Raw genomic sequence first — 27,460 nt, forward strand, 5'->3', positions numbered from 1 at the left:
ATTTTTTTCCTTTTAAAAACACTAATTAATGAAATTATGCCAAATATGCTTCAACATAATGGAGAAAGATAAAATAATTCACCTTCACTCGGAGCTATTTTCTTTTATTTCAAGCTACGCTGGTGTTCTACAGTCTTGATGAGCGCTGATGTAGCAGTGGCTTGATTGCGGTTGCTGTTACCTGAGAGCAGAGTGAAGGTGACTGAATAGATGCCGTTCTCCTTGGTGGCCGCAGTGCTCTCGGTGTACGTGATGTCGACCTGGAACTTAACAGGCTTCTGGAAGACGGTGGGGCCGGCGGTGGATTTGTACTCGGCCCGAAAACTCATCTGTGAGATAACGCTGTGACTGAGGCTTGGTATCTGAGGAAGGAGGAAGGCAAGGATCGATCCAGCGTTACATATTTGGAAGCTTATGAAGCTATCAATGAAGAACATCAATGTAAGCTTGGAAAAACGTGGCCTATTAAGGTTTGGTCACAAGTACGGTCATTTGGTGAATTTACGTGGGTAAAGTCCAGTAATTTCAATAGGAATCTGGGTCTTTGGGAATTTAAGATATCACAGACTTCGCATTAGGTTCAAGTCACCATGGGAATTCACAATGTTAACCCACAAAATGCTGCTTTATTTAAAAGTAACTGCTGAGTCACTTTCACTACAGTAATGCCAATGGCATTAAAAATCCAAAATCCAGCAAAATCCAGTAATTGCAATAGGAAAGTTTGGGAATTTTGTGTAAGGATGAAAGATTTCCACATGCAGATTCATGAAACTGAAGTTATGAAACTGTTTAAGTGGTGCTACACACAATGCTACCAGTGCTGGGTAGCAATGGATTACGTTATCAGATTCCAAAATGCTGGATAAAAGATTCCTGATCATTTATTCACCCTCATGTCATCCAAGTTGTTCATGTTTTTCTTTCTTCAGCCGAAAATAAATTAAGGCTCTTGAGGAAAACATTCCAGGATTTTCTCAATATAGTGGAATTCAATGGGGATCAAAGGGTTGAAAGTCCAAATTGCAGTTTTAACACAGCTTCAAAGGGCTCTACATGATCCCAGCAGAGGAATAAAGGTCTTATCTACTAAAACAATTGGTCCTTTTCTTTAAAATACATACTTTTTAACCACAAATGCTCGTTTTGCACTAGCTCTGAGATTCGCTTTCCACATATTCACACAATACTTAATCACATTGGAAAGGTCACATGTGTTTAGTTCTTCGTCTGTGTACACCGGTTCAAAAAGGTAGGTTGGGGAGAAAAAACTAATTTTCTCCAACTTCTAAATAGTCAGATGCTGCTGTTTTACCATTTATTTGCACATTTGCTGTGTAAAACATTTGGTCGGTACTTCCACCTACGTCACATGTGACTATGTAATGCATGGGGTCGAGCTAGTGCAAGACGGCATTTGTGGTTAAAAAGTATATAAATGTTTTTTTTTAGAAAATGACTGATCGCTTCACTGGATAAGACACTTATTCCTCAGCTGGGATTGTGTAGAGCCCTTGGAAACTGCAATCTGGACCTTCAACACGTTGATCCCCATTGTATTCCACTATATAGAGAAAAATCCTGGACGTTTTCCTCAAAAACCTTAATTTATTTTTGACTGAAGAAAGACATGGGGGTGAGTAAATTATCAGGACATTTTTTTCAGCGATTATTTATTATTTATATTTTAAAATACTTTCTTACTCTTTTCTATTTCTTATATCTATATTGTACAGCATTATGCTATTTAAATCAATGCGATAACAGAGTCAAAAGTAATTAAAAGTATCCAATAATTATATGAAATGTGTAATGTAACTGAATACATTCCAAACTACAGTTTTTGTCACGTTAATTGGAATAAGTAACAGACCACAGTTAGTAATTAATTTACCTAGCACTGCTACACTATTGACACTCGACTTTTTTGCGCAAAATTCGGCACAAACAGCGCTAACATGACCGCACCTTTACTTTTGCATAGCTCAAGGCGAGTAAAACGTCACTAAGTGTGACAAGCAACTTTTTAAGCGGCCATATAAAACATTTGCAGGTCTAAACGGCAGACTAAATTCCCTTCCCTTCTGTACAAACCTCTTCCAGCCACGGGGAAGATGGAAACATCACAGACTAGCATTTTACAGAATTGAAACACAAATCAGAAAGGTATTTGCAAATGTAAAAACACAGGCTTCCGGCCAAACCTTTCAAAACCGGCGCGACGGGCAAAGTCTTTCAATCTGATAGAGGGAACGCAGATGCATATATCCAAATATTCATAGCTGTCGTTTACGGGATTGGAGACATGCGAAAGAGATTGCTTACCGAGAGAAAGGCGTGGACGATGTCGGCTTTTATAGAGCTCAGTGGCTTGTCCCTAATAACCACAAAGATCTGCTCCTCTTTCTCTAGGTTGATGAAGTTACCAAACCAAGATTTTTTGGCAAGTCTGCAGGGTGAGAGAAATATGAAACATGAAGGTTTTATGAAGTCTTCAGGGGATACAAGATCAGTTCTTATCAGAGCTCAGAATAAGATAGATCCTATGGCGCTTATGCAAAATAAATTGATATTGAATAATTCATAAAAGGGAGTATGAGAAAGAACGGCACACAGCAGAGGGTCTACAAATTAACATGATGAACTTTGCATGAGGTCATATTGATGGATGGGACAAAAATCTAAGAAGTCATATATAAAAATTCAGAAATTGCTCGTCTCATAGATTAAAAACAAATGTCAGTTTGGACATATTTATTCATTTATTTATTTTTTTTACTAAAATGCATTTAAGGAAGTCACCGGTTACAAAATTCTAAAATATAACTGCATAATGTGTTGTTGTAGAAATTTAAGAAGACTTGCCAAGTTGGGTCACATTCTTAGAGGTGCACAACACGGTTGCACTGATCTCTACAAAGTCTTGGGTACAACTTTTTCCAGTTAAATTGGCTATGAAAACAAATGTTTGGAAGATGTATCTATAATTTAATGAATGGTGTCTGAATTGTTAATCATTAACACCAACTCTTGCATTTCTGTAAAATTCATGAAAGATATATCCACGCTTTAATATTAATGGAATGCTGCCATGTTTCAAATTTATACATACACACATATATATATATATATATATATATATATATATATATATATATATATATATATATATATATATATAAAATATTAAATATTTTATATTCAAAATTTTAAGAACTGTAAACAAAAATATATTGATTGGGAATCTGTAATAATTTACATTTATAAATCTGAATAAATAATATGGAATATATGGTTGTAAATCTCAATACCTTTCCCATTTGAATACACGGTATTTTTTATTAAATAAATAAAGATTCTAGATTTATTTTAACTTATAAAACTGTTATAAAACTGTAAATATATTTTGGTATTTTGCTACGATACATTTCAGAGTATAGAAACAACTGTTGGATTTTTGCTGCAAGGTCACTCAAAATTAAAGCGTCTCTGTTGATGGAAAAACAAGCAAAACCCCTGGTGTTTAAACTAGCAGGCGTAATTTGGTCTCATTTTAGTATATAAAGGAATAACTGTCTTGTCTAAACATTGTTCTAGCTCAAAAAAGCTTCAGTCTGCCACTGTTGTGTATCAACAAAGCACAGTCGCTCGCAACTTAGCTTCCAGAAACTGATTTATGGCAGAGGATGAGAAAAGAAAGCAGAGAACGCCACGGCTTATCCAGCTGGCGTGGAAAGCAAGAGAGAGGCGGATAAGTTATGGAAGACAAAATAGAAAACAAAAGAGGATGAGGCATCACTCCGTGTGGGGGAGAGAGTTTGTGACTGCTGTCTGCTGTGTGCTGAAACCCGCCTCAGTGGGAGAAAGATACGAGCTTCCATTAGACTGGGGAAAAAAGACTAAATGGTTTAACAGAGGCAAACATTACTCCCAATGATTTCTGAAGTGCTGAAGGGGGTTTACATCAACACTGTTGTTGGGTAACTATTGTTCAAGGTTTACTATTCGTCTTCTTCAGAGGATGTTTCTTGGCGGCTGCATTTCCATCATCAACTGACTTAATGGTAAGCTGGAAACGCATTATGGCATTTTTATGGAAACCAAATGTCCCGATAATAATAATAATAAAACCTGAAATCACCTACACTGTAGGGACCTCCCAACGGTACCAATGATAACAACAGGTAAATAAAGGGAGCAAATAAAAACGTACACATAATTTATATGACAATATTAATTAAAAGTACACAAGACCAGGTCTTATCATGAGTAGGAAGAAAAAAAAGAAAACATTTAAGAAATTTCCAACCCGATCTCACGGCAATTCGTACATTTTTCACAAGGTGGCTTATTCGTACTAATTCGTACGACCACACTCGTACAAATTCATACGATTGTTGCCAAATCGTACGTATTTTACGAGTTGCACAATTCGTATGAATTTGTATGAATGACCTACACCTAACCCCGCCCCTAAACCTAACCGTCACTGGGGTCGTATAAAATCATACGAGTGAGGTCGTACAAATTCGTATGAATAAGCCACATCTTAAAATACGTACGAATTGGTCGTGAGATAGCGTTGGAAATTTCCAAGCAGTAAGTGATCCAAGAATTCCAAGAGTGCACGCTCTCTCTCAAATAAATAAAATAATAGAATAAATTAATTAAATTAAAAATAATACAAAATTATGCTTTCAATGACTATGGCTCCTGAAAATAGGTATAATAAACCTAATTAAAAAAATAACAGCAGTCAATGGGAAATCTGTAAGATGCTATAAAAAGCTATGTACTCACTCTGGGGAAGACTCTGGTGTGAGGCTGGACATTTCCTCTTGAGTGGGAACTGTTCAAAACAAAGCAAGGATGTTAGCATGTTCCATTTTTCTTGTCATTAATCAAAGTTGTGTATCGTTTTTAAAACAGTTTTCTAACTAATTCAACATCTCAGTATGTAGGACAGAAATAATTAGAGCCTATGGTTTCATGCAAATGTGCATCATTTTTGAGTATTTGTCTCATGTTACCCGTTTAGGTTGGGATTAAAGGTTATGCAGACAATAAAACTGGATCATTAAGGGGTCGCGTGCAGGAGAGGTTATTTAGAAATGGAAACTGATGCTACTGAAACAACGTGAAGGGGTAACCATGGTAACAGGCTTCGTATTAGTATACGGTCGGTCATGTAAATCAGAGCATTTAGCAAACAAGCCATGAAACAGACCAGTCAAACTGGAGGTGGTAAGAGCTTTATTTAAGGCCTACAATGACTCAATGTAGAGTGACTGCATTAAGAGGGATTTGGAATATCTAGTCAAAATTATATAATTCCCCCTTTGTTGGCCACCCAAACAATTCCAGGTGTTTGTGACTTATTACTGAGCCAATAGCAAACCAAGTTTATTTGAACACCCCATGAAACAGTTTAAGGGAAAAAAAGTTTTTGATGAAATCCAAGAGTTTTCTGCCTCTCCACAGAAAGTATCAGAACTACCACATTCAAAGCCCAAAACGGTATAAAGGACATTGATCAAATAATCCATGCAACATCAGCGGTTCAACCACGATTTTACAGAGCTATGACTATATTTTTTGTGCACAAAGATTTGTTTAACAATTTCATCTCTTTAATGTCAGTCTTCAACGCGCGTTCACATTGAATGTATGGGGCTGCTGACGCAGAAGCTGGCATTCTGATATTGAAGCATATATAGTATTCTCCTAGCTTCATGAAATTACAGTTAAACCACTGTAACAGACTATTTTAACAATGTCCTTACTACCTTTCTGGGCCTTGAACATTGGTAGTTCTGATATCGTCTACGGATTTCATCAAAAATATCTTAATTTGTGTTCTGAAGACGAACAAAGATCTTATGGGTCTCGAAACAACATGAGAGAGAGTTATTAATTACAGGATTTTTTGGTGAGCTAACTCTTTAAGACTACAATATACTTCAAGTAAAACCGAAGAATACACTGGTGTGTTTACTTTGGCTAGTAAACACTTTCAAGCTACCACTTAATAGGTAGGTGTGCTTGTACATACTAATCTAAACCTGCAGTGTGGGCAGCATCTGGATGTTCATTATCATTATATCGCTGCAGAGATATTTTGAAATTCTTTTGACCCCTAAGCAAAGAACGACTAAGAAATTTACCCTTTATCATGGGCTTTAAAGGGAAAGGGCATTCTTATTCTAGACCAGGGGTGTCCAAACCTGTTCCTTGAGGGCTATTGTCCTGCAGAGCTTAACTCCAACACTAATTAAACACACCTGAACGAGCTAATCAAGGTCTTCAGACTCACTAGAAACTTCCAGCCAAGTGTGTTGGAGCAGGTTGGAACTAAACTCTGCAGGACGCTGGTAATCCAGGAAGAGGTTTGGACACCCCTGGTCTAGAGCCTTTTATTGGACAAGAATCTATAAGACAGGGGTTCTGAACTCTGGCAATTGAGGTCTCCAGTAGAGTTTAGCTCAATTCCAAATCAAACACAACTGCATGTAGATTTCTAGTGATCCTGAAGACCTTGAGTTTGTTCAGTTAAGTTTGATTAGGGTTGGAGCTAAGCTCTGCATTAAAGAGGACCTCAAAGGCCAGAGTTTAAAAAACCCTGCTATAAGACAAGATGGCATCGTGTTAGCTCATCATTGGTTTTCTCAAAAGAGAATGTATTATTCTTGTCAACTTTTATTAGTACAATAATATCTAGATTTGCCTCAAAGCTACAGAAATGGATTAAACATGGTGTCGTGAATTGTAGCCTGGACATCCATTCAGAGTTTTACCTTTCTTCGGTCCGAGATGCTGGGATAGGCTCCAACATCTCAGTGATACTACTTAGGACAAGTGATTTGGAAAATGCATGGATAGATGAATTGTATCTTGTTTACTCTATCCACCAATACCTTGCAGTTTCCTGCGGTGAAAGCGGGGTGAGCCCATTAAGCTGTTCTTGATGGAGTTGAGGCGCATCTTCCAGGGCATTCCCCCAATGGAGGGGCTGGGGGGTGGCGTAGGGGTCGGTGTCCCCGCTGGGCTGTCCTTAGGCGTGTGCACGGGCGTTCCTTTGGGAGTGGGGATAGGGCTTCCCCTTGGAGAGGGGTGGGGGGTCACCTGTATGGTGGGAATAGATTTGGTGGTGTGGTCAGAGCCGGGAACGGGGTGGAAGTGGTGTAGTCGGATAGGGGAAAGAGGGGAAACAGGTCTAAAGGGGACAGAGAGTTGAGGAGGTATGATGGAGGCTGGGGTTGCCCGTCGCACCATTGGGCTGGCCGGTATACAGGGTGCTTGAGGTTGACATGGAGTCGATGGTTCTGACTTGGCTGTCGAAATGTGTTCAGGCTCAGATTCCGGTAAGGGGATTGATCGGGCAGATTGTAAGGGTTTGTCTTTGGGTTTGGCTTGAAGAGTTTGGGTCTTTGGGCAGGGCAAGAGAGACTCAGATATAGGGTTTGGCATTAGGGAGTTAGAAGTGGGTTTTTTTGACTCATTTTGATCAGAGTTTGGTTTTAAGGAGTCTGTGAAACTAGAACTGGGGGACAAGAGCAGCTCAGTGGACTGAGGCGGGACACAGAATTTTCGTACAGGCTTTGGGGGAAGGGGAGAACCAGAGCACAGAACAAAACACATCGAGATATACAGGCACGAGCCAAAGCATTGTGGGTAAAACACACAAAAAGGGAAAGAATCATTTGAGGAGGAATAAGGAGCCATGGTGGTGTAGAAGAAACAAAAAAAGCATGCAGTTAGCCAAGACTGGTGAGAGAAAGATGCAACAAGACCATTGTGAAGAGCAAATCAAGCATTTTCAGGCTCATCAAAGAAAGTTACCAATGGAAAAATAAAAAGGAATTTTCTGCCATGAAATTAGTAACTTGGGTATCGCACAATAAATCATGTATTTGAGGTGTGGACAATGTAATTTGCAGTATGAATGTGGACTTATGCTCAGAATCAGCTGTTAACAAATTAAAGTCAAAGAAATGCAATGCAATGCCTGACTGTGTCCAAGTTCTGAATCATGCATAAACCTTCGAAGCTTGTGAGCATCTGAATATGAATGTCTCCAAACACAAAAGCTACCAAGCTGCAGAAATACTTCAAGCACTAATAATCTCTTCACAGTTGGAATCCAGAAAGTAAAGCAAACAAATTCACAACAGTAACCAGCAGTACATTAACCTAATTTATGTCAAACATAAAAAGACTGACTTCAAAATCCCCAATTTTCATATGACATACAGAGCAGAGGTTTAGAGTGAGCTTCTAAATCAATTTCCACTTGGAATCAGCAACTATACGTTGGCAAGCTTTAGGGTTAAGGCCTTGGTAATCTGTGAGCCGTCTTAAACAAGCCAACTGGAAAAGTTTAGCCAAGAGCTTCTGTGCTAATCAGAGGATTGGGATTTTCTACAGAATTCCCTGAGCTGGATTTCCACTTGGGGAACGACACCAATAGCAGCAGATAGGATGAAAGAGTATATCTCCATGAACCAAAAACTGCTGTCTTCTGTAACTCTCTCTTGCACAATTTCCTTCCATGTTTACTTTGCTTGCTAGAGAAAAGAAAGCTATTTCCAGGTTTCCTGCACCTTATGCCTGGTTCATTTTCATGAGCTGGATAAAATATTAAAAATATAAATTTACCACGTCTCAATAAAAAGCACTGGATTGTCAGTGATCACCTAAACACTTACCTAGTGGTTTTATTAACTGATATAAAATATACACACCAAAAAAAAAAAAAAAGGAAAATTGTTTTTCAGCTACTTGCCAAAGCACCATATATAATTTTCTTTTAGATTAAATTGACATAGCTAAATAGCAACAACAACAAAATAATAATAATAATAATAAGACCTGAAAACTATTTAGGCATAAGAAAATAAAATAAAAAAATATATAATATATATGTGTAGTCAAACTTTTAAATATCACACATCCAAGACGGCAATCCAATTTAGTTTTTATGTAAATCGAAACTATATCACTAATCTCAGCTGTTTAATACATACAGTGTCCTTCCAACTCAAAATGGAGTGTGATATGATCACCATGAAGGTGCTTGAGCAGATGTGTGCTGATTGGTGGACAGAGAGAAGCAGGCGTGCTGGGGGCGGAGTTACTCACCCGTGGGCTGCTGAGAGGGCTGGTGGAGAGACCAGAGGACGCACCACTGATGGACCGTGACCTGTGAGGACACAGACCATAAAACACACGGTCAGACGCCGCTTACAGCTGAGAGCGGACAGGAAGTGAGGACAGGGTGCAGATGAACACACGCAAACAAGAGCAAATCTGATCTCTCATTCTCAGAGATTAAGTCAAATCAAGCTTTATGTGTCATTTTACTTGAATTGTTACGGTTTTGGCCACATCAGGGCATAAACATTTTTATTAATGGGTATAAAAAGACTATTTAATATTATTGTTTTTAAGTTTTTTTTTTTTAAAGTAATTAATACTTTTATTCAACAAGGATACATTAAATTACTGTTCGTTTTGAACTTCCTTTTCATCAAAGAACCTACAAAAAATAATAATTAATAAATATCTGCGAAAATGTTTAACTGAAGGATCATGTGACACTGAAGACTGGAGTAATGCTGCTGAAAATTTCAGCTTTGTATCACATGGACAAATCACATTTGAATATATACAGTATTCAAGTATTTTAAATTGTAAGAATATATCACAGTTTTACTGTATTTTTAATTAAAGGAATGCACCCTTGATAAGCAAAAGAGACTTCTTTAAAAATAAAAAAAAGACTCCAAACTTTTGAATGTATAACATGCATAAAATGTATGATTTTGCCCCCATGACAACGAATAATGTTTTTATTTAAAAATAAATTGAAGGAAACACTTTAGGTCATTAACTAGATAAAATACAGATAGTGATTGTTATTTAATCCAGTTTTGGTTTATGGAGTCTAAGATTTTGTTATCAATAATATTATCAATGTAATTTAGAAACTCTTTATATTTACACACACACACATATATGTATATTATAAAGTGCAGTTCTATCTTCAGGCTTAGTTGTGTCATTCTGAGCTGTAACTGTCTGTTTTTTTTTTGTTTTTTGTTTTAGACAGCAGATGTCCACAAAGATACAGATCGAACATTTCAATCATCTTCAAGAATGAATCAAGTCCATAATCAGCTCACAGTGTCTTCATCAGCACAGCCGCTCAACACGACTCTCAGCAGCTGTTCTTTCACTCTCACACATCATTCAGTCTTTTCTGACTTACTCATCTTGCCCCTTACAAACAATGCTCCACGGTACAGTGAAATACTGTATCTGACTGTCATTTACTAGGTTTAAATCAACAAAAGATTTAACTTCTCCACCAACTTTCATCTCGTCTTTCCCTCCACATTCTCATCACTTTTGCCACTTTGAATCTTGATCTCTGTCCCTGTGTCACTCTGGATCTCTAATCCAGGTCAGTTGTCAGGTCTGTTTGGGATAAAAGCAGCCCCCTCGGCCCTAAAGCACTGAGCCGGACAGCAGTCTCATCTGAGGCCCTAAAAAACAGGGTGAGCTTCACTAAAAACAACAAGAGCCTCAGTGTTTTGAGCTTGGGACACACAGAAAGTGATCACAAGAGAGAAAAAGAAAAACGACACCTATATCTTGGATGGCGTGAGAGCGAGTACATTAACAGCACATTTTCATTTCTGGTTGACCTGTCGCTTTAAGATAAATGTCAAAAAGTTTATATTTAAGTCTGAAAACCTGTAATGATTGGCATTTCTCTCTTGTGTGGGTGTCTAGAGTGAATAGAGACGCTATGATGACTGTCAGATGGCTAGACAGAATCCAGCTAATGCTAATTTTAGTTATGATTTTATTTTGGAGTTATACAGGGGTGAGTGGAGACAGACAGCACACGGCTTACTGATATACGCATAACGGCATATGCAATGCTTTATTTGCTAAACCTCTATATTTAGATATGAAAGGCATTAGATGGTGACTAATCAGAGCATTATTATCTTTGTTCACAGGTAAATGTATCATCACTATAAAAAGACAAATTAGTTGCATAACTAAATGATTATTCAAATTAATTAATCTTTTTTGTTTGTTTAAAATTTGATGTTAAAACTGAGGATAGACTTATGTTAACATAACTTGATTTTTTACCTAAATCCACCGCATAAAAACTCACTTTTCTTGATCATGTACTTTCCTTTTAAAAGAACTCACTGCTTCCCACATACTTCATCACACAGATCCAACTTTTAAAAATTACATTTCAAAGTCTCTTTTTAGTCTGACACAAGCTGATCTCAAGCCTTTTAAATTCAATAAACATCAGACGAACACAAATGATGCAACAAAGTCTCTGTGGTCGTTTCTAGTAAAAAAAAAAGGACTGTTAGAAGGTAGTAAATCATGATAGAGAAAAATGTTTGGCACCACACACACACAGACACACACAAAACAACAAATTCAAAAATAAAAAACACAACAACAAAAAATGAAACACTCAAAAAAATAAGACATAAAACAAAAACAAAAGAAAAAAAACATGCACACACAAAAGACACAAAACTAAAATAAAAACAAAAACACACAATAAACAAAACAAAAACAAAATAAAACACAAGACAGAGAAAAACATAAAACAACAAACAAAATACAACAAAAAAGAAAACACAACACACACACACACACATACAAAAGACAAACCAAAAAACAAAACAAGATAAAAAAAAATACAATCACACAAACATCACACAAAAAACTGAAAAAAAAAACTAATTAGAAGAAAAAACAAAACACATGCACACACAAAATACAAGACACAAAACTAAAATAAAAACACAGACACAATCAACAGAACAATAAAAACAAAACAAATATAAAAACCCAAACACACGATAAATAGAACAACAACAACAAAAAAACTGAAAATAAAAATCAAAAGACACAAAATAAAAACAAAGCAAAGTAGAACAAAGCAAAACAAACAAACAAACAAAACAAAAGAACAGAACACACATAAACACACACACAAAGAACAAAATAAAACTAAGGGGAAAAAACGAAATAAAAAACACTGAAAAAACAAGACAACAAAAATAATAAAAAACAAAAACAACAACAAATTTAAATGCAAGACTACACTAAAGATGAGTTTTATATGACTATGCCATTATATATAAGGTAATGTAATGGCATCTAAAATCAGAGCTAAAAACTGAAAAACTAAGTGTGTGATCTATTTGTTTATCTACTACAAACAGAAGCAAAGATGCAGAGTTTCCTGTCACCTTCATAAGCTTGAACAATGATTATTGACTCATTAATTCATTGCCAAGTTTATCTATTTCTATTTACAAAAAATGGTCAAATAAATGTTGATAACTGCTGGAATTAAACATGTGTAATGATCTCATAGGACAAATATAATCTAATTTGACAACAATGTAGCATAATTCTTTTTTAAATTGTTTTGTTGCACAGTTTGCTCATAATTATCATCACTTTAAGTAGACTCTTCTAGCGTATAGTGCGTTTAGTATGCGTTTAACAGCTGCTAATATCCCACTGAACGGGGTCGTCTCCTGTCAATCCTGCCATCAGATACGTCTGGAGTGGGATCAAATTGAGCTGAATTGAGGAATAAGACCTACTTTGTTATGATACAGTGGAAGGTGAGGGTTCAAAGTTTACAGGGAGAAAAGGGAGTGAGGAGAGTGGAGACAAAATTAATTTCCTTCATGGTAAGGCTGTAAGGTGATGCTTCAAGAGAGATGAGATAACATCGCACATACCAAGAGGTTTTATATACGCCAAGCTACTTCATTTAATGATATACATCTGAGAAATTCAAAGAGAATTCCTGGATTCACTTACAAATCAGAAAAGGGGTTTTATTCTTTTGTTCACTTAAAAAATAGTTTTTTTTTTTTTTAAATATAGTAGTACTGAATAGACTGAAAGTAAAATAAAACTGAACTAAAATAAATATCATAAAAATAAAAAACTGAAATATGATCTATTGGAAGTACTAAAATTACTAAGATACTTTTTTAGACAGAAATAATACAAATCAATAATAAAGCAACAAAATGACTAAAGCTTATGCAAGTATAAAATAACTTTCAAATGAATACTGAAAATATAAATATAAAAAAGTATTCAAATTAATAAACATTGGTAAAGTATATAAATAATACTGCAATACTGCATCAGATCATAACATCAGTTCAATCTGAAATACTAAAATTACAAAAAAAAAACTTACATATAAAAAAAATTGACCAAAATAAAATATGAAAGAAAAATCATCAAATAACAATAGCAATTTTTTAAATTTTTTTTATTAAAGTGAAAAAGAAAATCATAAAAAAGCTAATTCAAAATGTTAATAAATAATACTAAAATAAAATCATAAATTAGTTTCTTATAGTATGACATCTGATAATAGTGTAAACATGCGCACTTTGTATTGTTTTACTGTTAAAATATAAATATACAAAAAAATAATAATAATAATAAGGCACAGAATATAATATGTTTCATATTAATTGAACATGCTTTGTAATAATGAATACCACTTTTTATTCAGTTGTTTATAATGTAAATTTTGTAAGATTCACCGTTAATGACAGTAATCTGATATTGTGTTTAAACGCAAATAATAAAGTAAAGTACTTAAGTCCCATCAGCGACACATTATATTTGTATATTTAGTAAAAGTATGCTAATTATCGAATCTTTTTTAAACATGAGGTTCAGCCCTGAAGTGTTTTGAGATGGTTTGAACTGAATGATTCGTGCAGACAGAGTTCAGTGCAGGTCAGTGAGAGGGAAAGCGTCTCTGCATCTTTGATGACTAAAGCTCTGTGAACTATCTGGAGGTCAGAGGTCGGCTGGTACCTTTCCTCTTTGCTCTCTGCTTTGCGTTTGGCATCTGAGATATCCAAGCTTTTACTGCAGCGGGAGACAAATCCAGTGAGTCTCTGAACACTGAACTAACGGCTCTGCGCTCACTGGGGAGCTAAGGGCTTTCTCATCGGTGCTGGTTACCGAAGTATTTCTCTCATTCCTTTTTATTTCAGAGAGCTTTTTTAGAACGACAACCCCAAATTTGAAGTGTCACATGAAAAATGGAGTTTCAAAAGGTTGAGTTGAAAGAAAAAAGCGAGTGATTGGTGAACGACAGGAATCATTTCTCAAGCCTCACAGTGGCGTCTCTAAACAAACCGCCAGAGGGGACAGGAAATATACAATAAAACATAAAAATATCTCAAAGTTACTCAAATACAGCAAAACAGTAACATTTTTACTTGTATTTAATGTATTTGACAATTTTACAAACTTTACTTTTTAAAAAAGAGAGAGAGTGTCAAGGAGACAAGTCACACTTGAGTTGAGCTCCAGATAAATTGCAAGAAAAATACGATTTATTTGCTAACAAGCTAATGAAAGAAGAGGATTCAACATACAACATCATCTAGACAACATCTAAGCAAAGATTTTGTTGAATCTGGACAGTTTTTTTTTTTTTTTACACTGTCACACCTTAATTTGAGGAAAAGTTCAAGAGAAGCTGATCACAGGATAACCTCTGCAGAAGAGGATACTCATGTTGGAAAAGGATAACATCAAGCAAAACAACAACAACAACAGCCAACAACAACAGCCACTATAAGAAAACCTGGAGGATAAGAGAGGTAAAAACATTTTGAATAGACAGTGCTATTTATCTCTCTTTGGACTTTTGCTTGATTCCTGTTTGAAAGAACAACACAGAAAAAACATTCTTGGGACATTTTGGACACAACTGGAATTTTAAAGAAATCAGTGAAAGTCATATTTTCCCCATTTTTGGCTTATTTACTCATTTTTACCAGTTGTATATCTCCACTGGGAGATGATAAACAAAAACAATTAAAAACAGTGGCAGTTATTTCAGTTGATTGTTTACATTCCAAATCAATGATGGCCAACGCATCATCCTGGCCACGCCCCTTCATCTACCCTCAGAAGAGCTCTGAGACCTCCAGGCTGATGCTCAGACACAAGCAGATGAAGGAGACGCCCGGCACACTGTTTGCGGATCTACAAGAACACAGTGCCATGAACAACCTGCTCTTTTACACCGAACACAGCCCTTTATGGCACACTGCCTTCTGTCAACATCTCACCTTTACCAAGAAAAGAGGCATCTGTAAAGGCAGACAGATCTTAGCATTTGAAGATGCTGAAAAAAATGATGAAACAAGATTTTTGACCCTGAACTTGTATCAAAATGGCACTGTCATGGCCCAGGGATCAGAGTCTGCTCTCAAGATCTTCATTAAAGATTTTGAATTAATAAAAAAGCTGGCACTGTCTGATGAAGGGTACAAGAATATGAACATTGTTCCCTCTCCTGAAAAATCAGTTCTAAAGATGACAGTGACTTCAGCAACTACCATTCCATCTCCAATGTCAAGAATGAAAGACAACTTTTCACTTCTGGAAGTAGAAGTCGTGGAGATAAAAGAATTAATACTATCCCACCTGAAAGACAACAACATGGAACAAGTGACAATTGACATAAAGAACTTAAAACAAGAAGTTGAATCTCTACAGAGACACAGAGAAGAAATGACAGAAGAACTTCAGAAAACCAAAGATGAATTAAGGGAAGTAAAATCAACTTTAGGAAGACAACTAACGGAAGTTAGAAAAGAAATCCAGGAGGAGTTATCGGCCTTGAAGTCAATACTCCACACCAAAGATGAACTCATCACAGATCTGACAGAAAGACTTAACTCTGTTTCAGCACCTAGAGAGTCTTCTGCCAAACCCTTGACTCGTCCAGAGGTGCTCATGGAAAACCCTCAACCTGAACAGCAGCCAGTGGAAGAAGAGCCTCACTGCTCGACTGATCCACAGCTCCTCTGCACAGGACCCGGGAGAAACACATGCTCTTATCCTGACAGACTCTAACGAGAGACTTCTGCTACCAAACATGAGAGCCAAGAAAATCTGGTGCCCAAACACAAGAAGTGCTTTTCAGATCCTGTCTGAGAGTAAACATGAAAACTACAAGCACATCGTAATCCACACAGGGACGAATGATTTAAGGGCCATGAAGGGCCGTGTGGCTCCTATAATGAGAGAGGTGGCGATCAGAGCCACACAACGCTTCCCAGAGGCTAGAGTAACTCTGTCCACACTGCTGCCACGCACCGATGTGCCTTTCCACATCATCCACGGGAATAATGTGGAACTCTCCAGAAGCTGTGCACTCATTCCTAATGTTCATCTCGCCCATCACAAAGACATACAGCCTCATCATATGTATGACCACATACATCTCAATAAGCAAGGAGTGAAAGTCTTCGCCAGAGTGCTGAAAAGCACAGCCCTTGGAAACACCGCAAGAAACAACAGAAACTCCGCTAACAGGCGAAGCCCTCATCCTCCAGCAGAGCCCACACGGACCAGTGGACCTCCATCCCAGCACAAGAGCTACGCGACACAGAGAAGCCCTCGTCCTCCAGCAGAGCCCACACGGACCACCGGACCTCCATCCCAACACAAGAGCTACGCAGCGGCCGCTCAACAACCACAGAACCCTGCAGCCGCTGAACTCAACCAGATCCGACATCTGCTGAACGTCATCTGCTCCAGGCTGAGGACATAACCTGCATAGCACACACACACACACACACCTATTCATGAAATCATTTAAAATCAGTTGTTGGAATATACAAGGTCTGCACTCTTCTACTTTTGGTAATAAGACTGCAGACCAAGACTTACTCAGCAGTGTAACAGACATGGACATCTGTATCTTTCATGAGACGTGGTGTCGTAGTAATGAGACCTTACATTGTCCAATAGGATACAAGGAAATTATGGTTCCTTCATCAAAAAATTCTAAAATTAAATGTGGCCGAGACTCAGGTGGAACACTTATATGGCACAAAGACGATTTAAAACATTCGATTAAAGTTGCTAAAAGTGGAAAATCATCCATTTGGCTTGAAGTGAAATCCGTCATATATCAGTCTAATCTTTATCTCTGTGCAATCTATATTCCACCTCATGACTCTCCCTATTACGAAGAGCAAAGCTTCCCAACATTACAGACTGACATCTTACACTTTCAGTCCAGAGGAAACATCCTCATCTGCGGAGACTTAAACGCCAGAACAGGACGAGAAATTGATTATGTAAATATTGTAGATAATGACCACATCCCCAATGACACCACGTTTCATCCATCATCTAATATCACACAGAGAAACAGCTATGATACTTCAGTGAACATTAGTGGAAAACAAATGTTGAAACTCTGTAAAGGTTTAGGATTATACATCATTAACGGCAGAACTCGTGGAGATACATTAGGTAGATTCACTTACTGCTCCAGATTAGGAGCCAGTGTGGTTGATTATTCAGTAACAGATATTGATCAAAACTTTATCAATGCCTTCACAGTCAGACCTCAGCTCTCGATGTCCGATCACTGCCAAACTGTGCTTTATCTGAAAGCCCCATGTCAAATAACCAAAACTGCTCCACCTGAAGCTGAAAAACTGGTTCCTCTGAAACATAAACTCAAGTGGAATCAATCCAACTCAGAACAATTCAAAGAAAATATGAACAATCCGACTATATTAAAAATGCTAGATGACTTTATGTCCACTGATTTCACCTTAGATATTAATGGAATACATTTAGCAACAAAAAACGTAAGTAATATATTCATAACATTGATAACTCTATCTAATATTAAACAGCAAACCAAACATAGAACCAATCGACAGAGAAAGAGAAAGGATGTCTGGTTTGATGATGAATGTGCCGGTCTCAGAAAAGAACTCAGGAGACTTTCCAACAAAAAGCACAAAGATCCGTCCAGCCAGACATTACGGCTTTCTTACTCAGACTGTCTGTAAAAGTACAAAACACTTCTGTGGAAAAAAAGAGAAAAATATTTTCAAAGAAAGAAATTGACAATTCAATAGATCAAAACACTTTCTGGAACCTATATAAAAAACTAGAAAAACCCAAATTAGAGATATCACTCCAGAATGGCACAATTTGGAAATCTTACTTTGAAAATCTGTATCAGAAAATTGAACCGGCCGACCTCAACCAACCCCAGAGTAAAATAAAGAAAACACTAGAAGACATGGAAAAAACTATTAAGAATTATCAAAATCCATTAGATGAGTCAATAACAATATCTGAAATATTAGAACATATTAAAAATCTTAAATTAAAGAAAGCATGTGGACAAGATCACATTAATAATGAAATGCTTAAACTCAGCAGTCCCAGCATGATTCAAACAATAGGCAAATTATTTAATCTGGTGTTCTGGTCCGGACACTTCCCTGAGATCTGGTCTGAGGGACTCATCACCCCCATATTTAAGAGCGGCGATCGATTCGACCCCAATAACTACCGTGGGATAAGTGTGGGCAGTGTGTTGGGAAAACTGTTCTGCAGTATCATTCACACACGCATCGTCTCACACATCTCAGCACACAACATCTTAAATAAAGCACAGATTGGCTTTTTACCAAAACATCGCACATCCTACCATATCTACTCTCTCCACACTCTAATCAGCAAGAACATCAACGACAAACAAAGGAAAATATTTGCATGTTTTGTAGACTTTAAAAAAGCATTTGATTCAATTTGGCATGATGGTCTACTGTACAAAATCCTACAAATTGGCATTGGCGGAAAAACGTTTGACATTATTAAATCTCTGTACACCAACAGCAATAGTGCGGTGAAGATCGGTAACCGCAGAACTGCGTTCTTCCAGCAGAGCCGTGGAGTGAAGCAGGGCTGCAGTCTGAGCCCAACTCTATTCAACATCTACATCAATGACCTAGCGTCAGCGCTGGAGAGCTCTACTGCGCCCGGCCTCACTCTACAGGGGTCAGAGGTCAGATGTCTGCTGTCCCGCACACCTGAGGGCCTTCAGCAGAGCCTGTCCCTGCTGGAACAATACTGTCACGACTGGGCCCTGACCGTCAATCTGGACAAAACCAGAGTCACGGTGTTCCAGAAGAAAGCCAGATCTCAGGGACACAAACACCAGTTCCTGTATAAAGGCCAGGTCCTGCAGCACAGCTCTAGCTACAGCTATCTGGGCATCGACATCAGCGCTTCGGGACGCTTCGGTCTGGCTGTGAAAACACCCGCTGAAAAGGCTCGGAGGGCTTTCTATGCTATAAAGTCACGATGTGGACACTTAAAATTACCCATTAAAACCTGGATAAAATTATATAATTCAATAATAAAACCAATTCTTTTATATGGATGTGAAATTTGGGGACCAGTACTAAATTTTAAAAATTGGGATAAAACATCAGTAGAAAAATTACAATTGGAAATTGGCAAAAATATTCTTGGGGTTCACAGAAACACGTCCACTGCGGCCTGCAGGGCTGAGCTGGGCCTGTACCCGCTGAACATGGAGATCCAGAAGAGATGTGTTCAGTTCTGGCATCACCTCCATCAGTCTGACCCAGAGTCAGTGCAATATAAAGCTCAACAGAACCTCATCCTCTGAACTCACTCGCTCTTCAACTCGTCCATCAGAATATACTCCCCATCAACCCCAAACCTTTTATTAACCATATCCACAAACATCTAAATGTCACTCATGATGAAGCACTAAAAGCACATTTTGCCCTCCAGAATAAACTGCAATGTTACTCGGCCCTCAATAGAACCACTAAGTTGGCCAATTATCTATTTATTAAACATTTTAAAGAAAGACAAATCCTCTCCAAATACAGATTAAGTGACCATGATCTAGAGATAGAGAGAGGAAGACATAGACAAACATGGACAGAGAGAGAGCAGAGGATCTGTAGACACTGTGACCTACAGCACATCGAGGATGAGGAACACTTTCTGCTCTTCTGCTCTAAATACACCAGTATAAGAGAAACTTTTCTGCCCAGATTTAAAATTTTAATTCCATCATTCTCTGAACTGAGCGACACTGAGAAAATGTTCTTCTTACTGGGAGAAGATGATAGTACAGCTGCACTAGCGGCTAAATATGTGTTAGCTATTCACAACGCCAGAGTCAGCTAATTCTCTAGAGAGACCGACTCTATTTATTCATTTATTAGGATAAATTGTGTTTTTTTATCTATTTATTTATATTTACTATGCTACATATGACATGATTTGTAAATATATGTTTTGTTTGTTTGTTTTATTATTTATATATAATATGTTGATGCTTTGGCAACATTGTGTTCCACAGTCATGCTAATAAAGCTCATTTGAATTGAAAAAAATTGAAATTGATATTTGGTTAATAACTTATTTATTCAATTTTACTAACCCTAAAGTTTTGGATGGTATTGTATCACAGTTTCCACAGAAATAGTAAGCAGCACAACTTTTCAACATTGATAATAATCAGAAATGTTTCTTGAGCAGAAAGTCAGTATGTTATAATGATTTCTTAAGGATCGTGTGGCACGAGATTTGATCTTAGAAATAAATTACATTTTATTATATATTCACATAGAAAACAGTTATTTTATATTGTAATAATATTTCACAAATTAACTGATGTTACTGTATTTTTAAGTAAACAAAGCCTCAATGAGTATAAGAGAGTGTGTGTGTGTGTGTGTGCGTGGATGTGTGTGTGCGTGTGTGTGTGTATTATCGGTGTAACGGTACGTGTATTCGTACCGGACCATTTCGGTACAGGGCTTTCAGTACGGAGCACGTGTGTACCGAATGACCGAATGCAATATTTTGTGCAGGGAACATAAGTACATTTTCGTGTTTCCAAACGAACATATTAAGTGGCGGAAGTATCTGCGTTCAACGCAAATCCTGCCCTGCAGCTGATTCTAAGGCCGGCGACACACTGGATGCGTGGCGTGTCCATTTTTAATTCGGCTCCCATGTTTACAGGTTAGAGCTTGCAGACTTCCTGCGTGAGACGCGCATCTCAGACGCAGCTCGAGCCGCGCGGAAAACGCGAGCATGCTAGAAATAGAACCGACGCCTATTTTTCACGCGACACGCAAGCGTGTTGGAAGTGTTTCCAGGCAAAAAAAGAATAGGAAAATATGTTTATATGTCATTTTGTACACAAATACATATTAATTCATGACACTTTGATGTTTGAAAGTCTATAGGTTGACATAAATTCAGATATAAATGTAATTTAAAGAATAAATTAATAATTATCGATTTTCAAATATTGCACCTGTCAAACATACATAGTCTATTTTGCCGTCAATACTGTTGACGGTGTCCTTTATCAGTAGGCTTTATATTTATGCTCAACATTAAGTATAGATATTGTTGTACTGTTGTCAATAGCCTGGTCTGTCGGTGGTCTCCCTGTCACCTACAGCAGCAGGCACAGCATGGCTCTGGTGAAGCAGGCCTACAAGCTGGGATTGGTAATGCTGCACTGTAATCATAGTTATTAATTTATATTTTTCATTATATTCTATTATATGATATTGGTTTGAGACTGAGAGTATGTTATTTAGTGGAGAACTTTGCAGCAGTATTTTATTTCTTATTCTTTTTTTATTTTATATATATTTTATTAAAAACTATTTTTAAAAAAAGTGTATAGTAATAAACAACCTGCAGTTTAATGTTTGCATTTCTTTCCCTTACTGTACCGAAAAAGGAACCGAACCGTGACTTTAAAACCGAGGTACGTACCAAACCATGATTTTTTTGCATACCGTTACACCCCTAGTGTGTATGTGTGTGTGTGTGTGTGTGTGCGCGTGTGTGTGTTCTGCACCTCTGTCCGTGTTGTGTCATGTCGATGGCTCGTCGTGCAGGTACAGGTGAACCTCCATCAGTGACACTCAGCACCTCCATAGACTTCCTCTCCGGCCTCCTCTTCCCGTGTCTGTTCAGCATTGGGGAGTCCACACGCTTCCGCGGAGGATCTGCACACACACACACACACAAACATATAATAGTAGTTATAAGAGTTATAATAGTATACATATGTTTTACAAAATAAATAAAGTCATGTAGGGGTGAAATGACATTGGGTCATTGTCCCAATAACTTCATACCATTATTCATGTAATTGTAATTAAAGTGTAAATGGATTCATGTCACTTCAGAGCTGCAGTAGATGGTCTGTATAACAATTCAGATGCAACTTCTGACCAAAAAATAAATAAAATAAAAGTATTTTATGGCCGTTGTAGCCCAAAAGTTTGTGTGTAATACATTCTACTTTCAATCAAATAAAAGCTACGTTTTGTTATAGATATTTAATGCCTTTACTCATTTAACACAATAGTGTAAATGATATTTTAGGGGTCATTTTCTCGGCCAAATCTGATGTGTGATTATTTTGCAATTAATTAGATGAACTAATTGCCACATCATGTAATAAGTAGATTACATTTTTAATCACTTGACAGCCCCAAAATAGACATTATTTATGTTAATATACGTTTTTTAAATGTATATTACTCATAATAATTTATAATAAAAGAAATTGTATGACTATTATAATAAAATAATATATTGAGTGTTTGTTACCTATATCGTTTCGAGGAGGGAGGTTCTGGTCTTCGTGGCTGGGGTATCGCTCCTTACGATCCAACAGAAGGAAATAGATCATCTTCTCCTGATTCTCACTGATGAGACGGGGACAAGAAACACACATTTATCAACAAAAACAAATGTCCAAGTTGCTTTGTTGCCTTCTATCTAACAGAAGATGTGATGATCCCTCACTCGTCCGACAGCAGGTCCTTCATCAGCTTGTTCTTGTCCCGGAAGCAGCCCAGCGAGTGCATGCTCTCCAGGACGTCCGGGTCGATGTCGTCGGCCGACGGGACACTGCGGATCGCCACCTTCCTGGGCTCCGGCTGCTCGGGCTCCGGCTCGTTCTTCCCTCCTCTGAGGAGAGCAGAAACAAAACTGGGTCCATCACTCGGCCAAAGAAGAGCAAGTATGCATGGGAATCCTAAATTATAGTGGTAAATTAATAATATAATGTCATTCTGTAGTGCAACATACTTCTGTGCGAACGCTATTAGATGTATAATTCGATTAAACAATATGAATTCATGTTTATAGGAATACTTAACACATAATACATATAATAAATACAGTGGGTGTTAATTTGCATTTAATTTTTATATTTTCCAAAACATAAAAAAAAAAAAAAAAAAAAAATTCTCCCTTTCAGCAAATAAAATAAAAAATAAAAAAGATTTGAAATATACAGATAATATAAATAAACGAACAAATACATAAATTAATATCTGTCCATATTTAGTAAAAATAAAAAAATAAGGTGAAAGTAAATAAATTATCATTTTAATTAATTATTCAAAAAAATCCAAATATTGAGAAATTCGCTTTTGAGTTGTCCAAATGAGGTCCTTAGCAATGCATATTACTAATCACAATGTAAGTTTTAATATATTTAATGTAGGAAATGTACAAAATATCTTCATGAAACATGATCTTTACTTAATATCTTAATGATTTTTGGCACAAAAGAAAAAACTGATCTGTAATTTTGACCCATATGTATTTTTGGCTATAGTGACTCCAGACTCCAGGTCACACATATTTGAGTTAATATGATATGTCCTCTGTGATATCAGTGAAAGGGAAAGTCATTTCAAAGGAGTTTTAATGAAAGATTACACCTTTTGTCATTCGAATAACGTGTGCTAATTAATTGTGCAGAGTATAATCTACGTCCGGACGTGAATAGACTGCTTTCTGCGTCAGATCACGATTAATAAGTGTTTCACTCTCAGCCTCGCCTGTTCTGACCCTAAACCCATGACAAGCGTCTTCATAACCTTCCCTCTCAGAGCCGCTGCTAATATTCGCTGTCGCCATCTGTTAGAAAAGACGGTGGAGCGGCGGAAAACACAAGTATTCTGCTTCAGAGCGTGTCTTTGAGCCCAGAGAGGGACGAGCTTGGCCTGCTGTCTCTGTGTCTCTGGAGGACAAGTGTTTAACACCACGTCTCTGTTCCTGTCTATCCGTCCCGGACGCCCAGCCTGCTGTGTCTGTGTCTGCCCCCAGAATCATGGGAGTTCAGTACTTACATGTACCACGTGTGCTTCTGGATCAGCTCTAACTGTAAGAGAAACACACAGAGAGAGACGGTTAGAGTCACGCAGAAAAACACCCAGAGAACAGCTCTGAAGGAACCACTATAAAGCATACTTGCAAATCTAATTTCAAATTCAAGTCAATCTGAAAATAATATTAAGATAAAAACTAAATTGGAAAAGCAAAGCCTCATTCATTTTGCAATGCATAGTGCTATGACTAAATGAATAAATCTGTTTTTAATTTTATTGTATTGTATTGTATTGTACATTTAATTTAATTTAATTTAATTTAATTTAATTATTTATTTTTAATTAGGGCCATAATATTCCATAAGTGTTTTTAATTTAATATTGTGATTTAACATGATCAAATAATTAGGGCGGACAATTTGAAAATGGTAATCTAGTGTTACTAATTATAAGAAAATAAATCTTACTCATGACCCTTGTTTTTTAGTAATCAATTCAATATAAAATATTATAGGTCTTTCTTATATTTTGCATTAAAGTTCTTATTAATTTTGTAATTAATTTTTTTTGTTTTCATTTAAAGTTTTTGCCATTATTTTCTGTGATTTTTTGCCTTTTTTAATATATCTAGTTTATTCATTAATTTTAAAACTGTATTATATATATATATATATATATATATATATATATATATATATATATATATATATATATATATATATATTCCCGTTTTAGTTTGTCATTTATGCATCAAGTTAAACTACATGTAAGTGAGAAACGTTTCCTGAAATAAAGTAAAATAAATAATAAAATAATAAGTTGAAAAAAAAAAACTTTTTGTATATATAATTTTATTCAGTTTGATTATAGTTTATTATGTTTAATTTCTAATATCTGAAGTTCAAGTAATGGATATTCGAAATCTATTTAATTTTTAATTATATTTTTGAATTGCTATTCATTTAAAACATTATCGTCGTGCAGTTAACAATGAGAAAAAAAAGTAAAAAAAAAAATGTACGATTATATATTTCATAATAAGGAATATAGTTGATTTATTTTTTGGTTTGTTTTTGTTTTTAATATTAACACATTAGGACTGTCAAGTTAAACATGAGTTTAATGTGATTTATGACTGGCTGGATCTGGAGTTTTTGAGTTTCACTAATTTAGATCTCTAAAAGACTTTCCTCTCCATCAGCTCTTGGCTGAAATAAGACCAGCAGCCTTTAAAGACTTCAGAGCAGTGGTCAGCTGTAAAAGAGCCAGCGAGAGCAACCCTTCTGATAAATGATAGATGGGACGGGCTACAGTCTCGTGACCTTCATGGACAGGTGTAAGTGAAGACACATGCAGAAGCTCCAGAAGATGAGTCCAGCTGAGAGGTAATGCACTAATGAGCGGCTGTGTAGAGATCCAATTATTATTTGCATATCTGTGCAGGAGGGGGAGATAACTGCGGTCATCTGTTTCTATGATATGTCTTCCACATGCTAACACCTTACACAGAGGTCATGTATATTCCTTGAAATAAAAAATAATAATACCAAATCTAATCAACAGATATAGTTACCTACGAAAATGAACAGATGCTATTTAAAAACTCACAAAACACAAATTACTTTGTGTACTTTGCTTTGAACAGAATGTTTTATATGCAAAAATGTGTTGTTGTTTTTTTAACCAATGATTTGCAGCATGTTTTATGAAAGAGGCCCAAAGTTTCAAAGGCACTAGGTGTTTATTTACAAACTTTGGCCAACTTTGGCCTTTATTTGTAAAAACAAACAAACAAACAAAACAAAAATAAAACTCAAATGGTTAAAATATATATCAATAAGAATTTGCGATAATAAATACAAATAAATAAATAAAAATAAATAAAACATTTGTATCCACAATTTGTATCCACAATATAATGAGAATTGTATTTATATATATATTTGCACAATTGACACCTAAATAAATTAAATAAATAATTACTGTCTTATAATAAATAAGTATAAGTACTAAAATTGCTGAATTAATGCTTACATTTGTTTAAAGAAGACACAAATATATTTGGACAGAAAACTAAATGATTTAATGCCAGAACTAGATTGGATATTTGATTTGGTTGATTTTTAAAACCAAAAATAGTCCAGAACTGCGTTCTGAATAATAAATCAATAGTATATTGACTATTTATTATGGGTCAATAATAAGAAAATGAATAAACCCAGAACTTATGCTTTAATAATATTCCCAAATCTTTCTCACAATTTCCACAGAGCTAGATCTTCATCAGTTACATATTTAAATCCTCGGCATTTGTAAAAAGAAAAAAAAAAAACTATATTCAATATGCCACAGAAAACAAAATGGTTACTTTTTCAGAACAAGAAAATGTGATCGACAAATGTGATATATAGATGTACCTTGTTTTGTTGAGGCCTTTTTTTTTTAGTTCAATCCATATTCAATCAAACTGTTATTAATACTATCTTACCACAAAGTCTTATTCCAATATGTTATAAGAAACAGCTGTCTGATAATTTCAGGAATGTTTGTTGTGAATTTAGCATTGAGAAAATGAATCATTGCTTATTGTGAAGATGTTTTTTTGTCAATGTCTCTCTTCACAATTCAGCCGCTGTTAAAGTCCATCAGTGATTTAAAGACGTGTGTTTCCTGCAGGCTCGTCCTTCAAAGCCACTCACGACTCATTAAAATGCCACACTCGTAAAAGCTAACGAGAACACGCTAACGAGACGATGTTCAGCGAGAGTACAGCGAGACGACTGTCAGGCAGGAGATCTCAGCTCGCTTTCTTTCAACTAACAGCTTCTCTTCTGAAATTGCAAAGAAATGAGACTGAAGTGTCCATTTGTATTCTAGGGGAATAAATGGAGATATCAATACAGAGCTTTCCTGTGGAGCCAGAGTTCCACTTCCTGTTTGTTTCTCCGTGGAAACACGGTCTTCCTGCGGAGCGAGAGAAAGCCTGTACAGAACCGCCACGGAGGAAGAGAAACAGATTTCATACGATCTACCAAACTACGTCAGCCCCTCGAGGTTACTGTGACATTTCAGGCCAAAATAAAAAATCCTACCTGTCTCTGACTGCTAACCACTAGCATACTATTTAGCATCTCATCGCATTAATCATACATGAAAAACATCTGGAACCAATGGAACGCGATCCACAGCATGTTGTCCGATTTTGTGTTGTCTAAAGCCCAAAATATACTCTGCTTTTATGCATAAGTGAGGGTCTGTGTACTTTACACCCATTTTTGTAACCCACGCACTTTGTACACGCAGGTCGCACATGTGCACTGAATTTGTTTCGCACTAATAAGTTGTTCCTCAAGGTGGCAGCACTTTTTTGGTCCGTTGCAAGA

At 36.5% G+C, this 27,460-nt stretch overlaps 1 protein-coding gene across 4 annotated transcripts in view; it reads right to left on the reverse strand.

Annotated features, from left to right (window-relative positions):
- Nucleotides 1–27,460, reverse strand: part of LOC113043596 (serine/threonine-protein kinase BRSK2-like) — a 199,884-nt gene that overhangs the window by 11,712 nt on the left and 160,712 nt on the right. For 3 of the 4 annotated variants that reach the window (XM_026203086.1, XM_026203085.1, XM_026203083.1), the window contains exons 9-17: nt 24,099–24,130; nt 22,762–22,926; nt 22,564–22,661; nt 21,803–21,953; nt 9,139–9,199; nt 6,915–7,596; nt 4,801–4,849; nt 2,326–2,449; nt 182–362 (exon numbers count right to left, since the gene is read on the reverse strand). In XM_026203086.1, the coding sequence (XP_026058871.1) occupies nt 182–362; nt 2,326–2,449; nt 4,801–4,849; nt 6,915–7,596; nt 9,139–9,199; nt 21,803–21,953; nt 22,564–22,661; nt 22,762–22,926; nt 24,099–24,130 (1,543 nt within the window). The remainder of the gene's footprint in view (nt 1–181; nt 363–2,325; nt 2,450–4,800; nt 4,850–6,914; nt 7,597–9,138; nt 9,200–21,802; nt 21,954–22,563; nt 22,662–22,761; nt 22,927–24,098; nt 24,131–27,460) is intronic. The other variant, XM_026203087.1, reaches the window with a different exon arrangement.

Source organism: Carassius auratus, chromosome 25, assembly GCF_003368295.1.
Source record: "Carassius auratus strain Wakin chromosome 25, ASM336829v1, whole genome shotgun sequence".
In the NCBI taxonomy this organism is placed as follows: domain Eukaryota; kingdom Metazoa; phylum Chordata; class Actinopteri; order Cypriniformes; family Cyprinidae; genus Carassius; species Carassius auratus.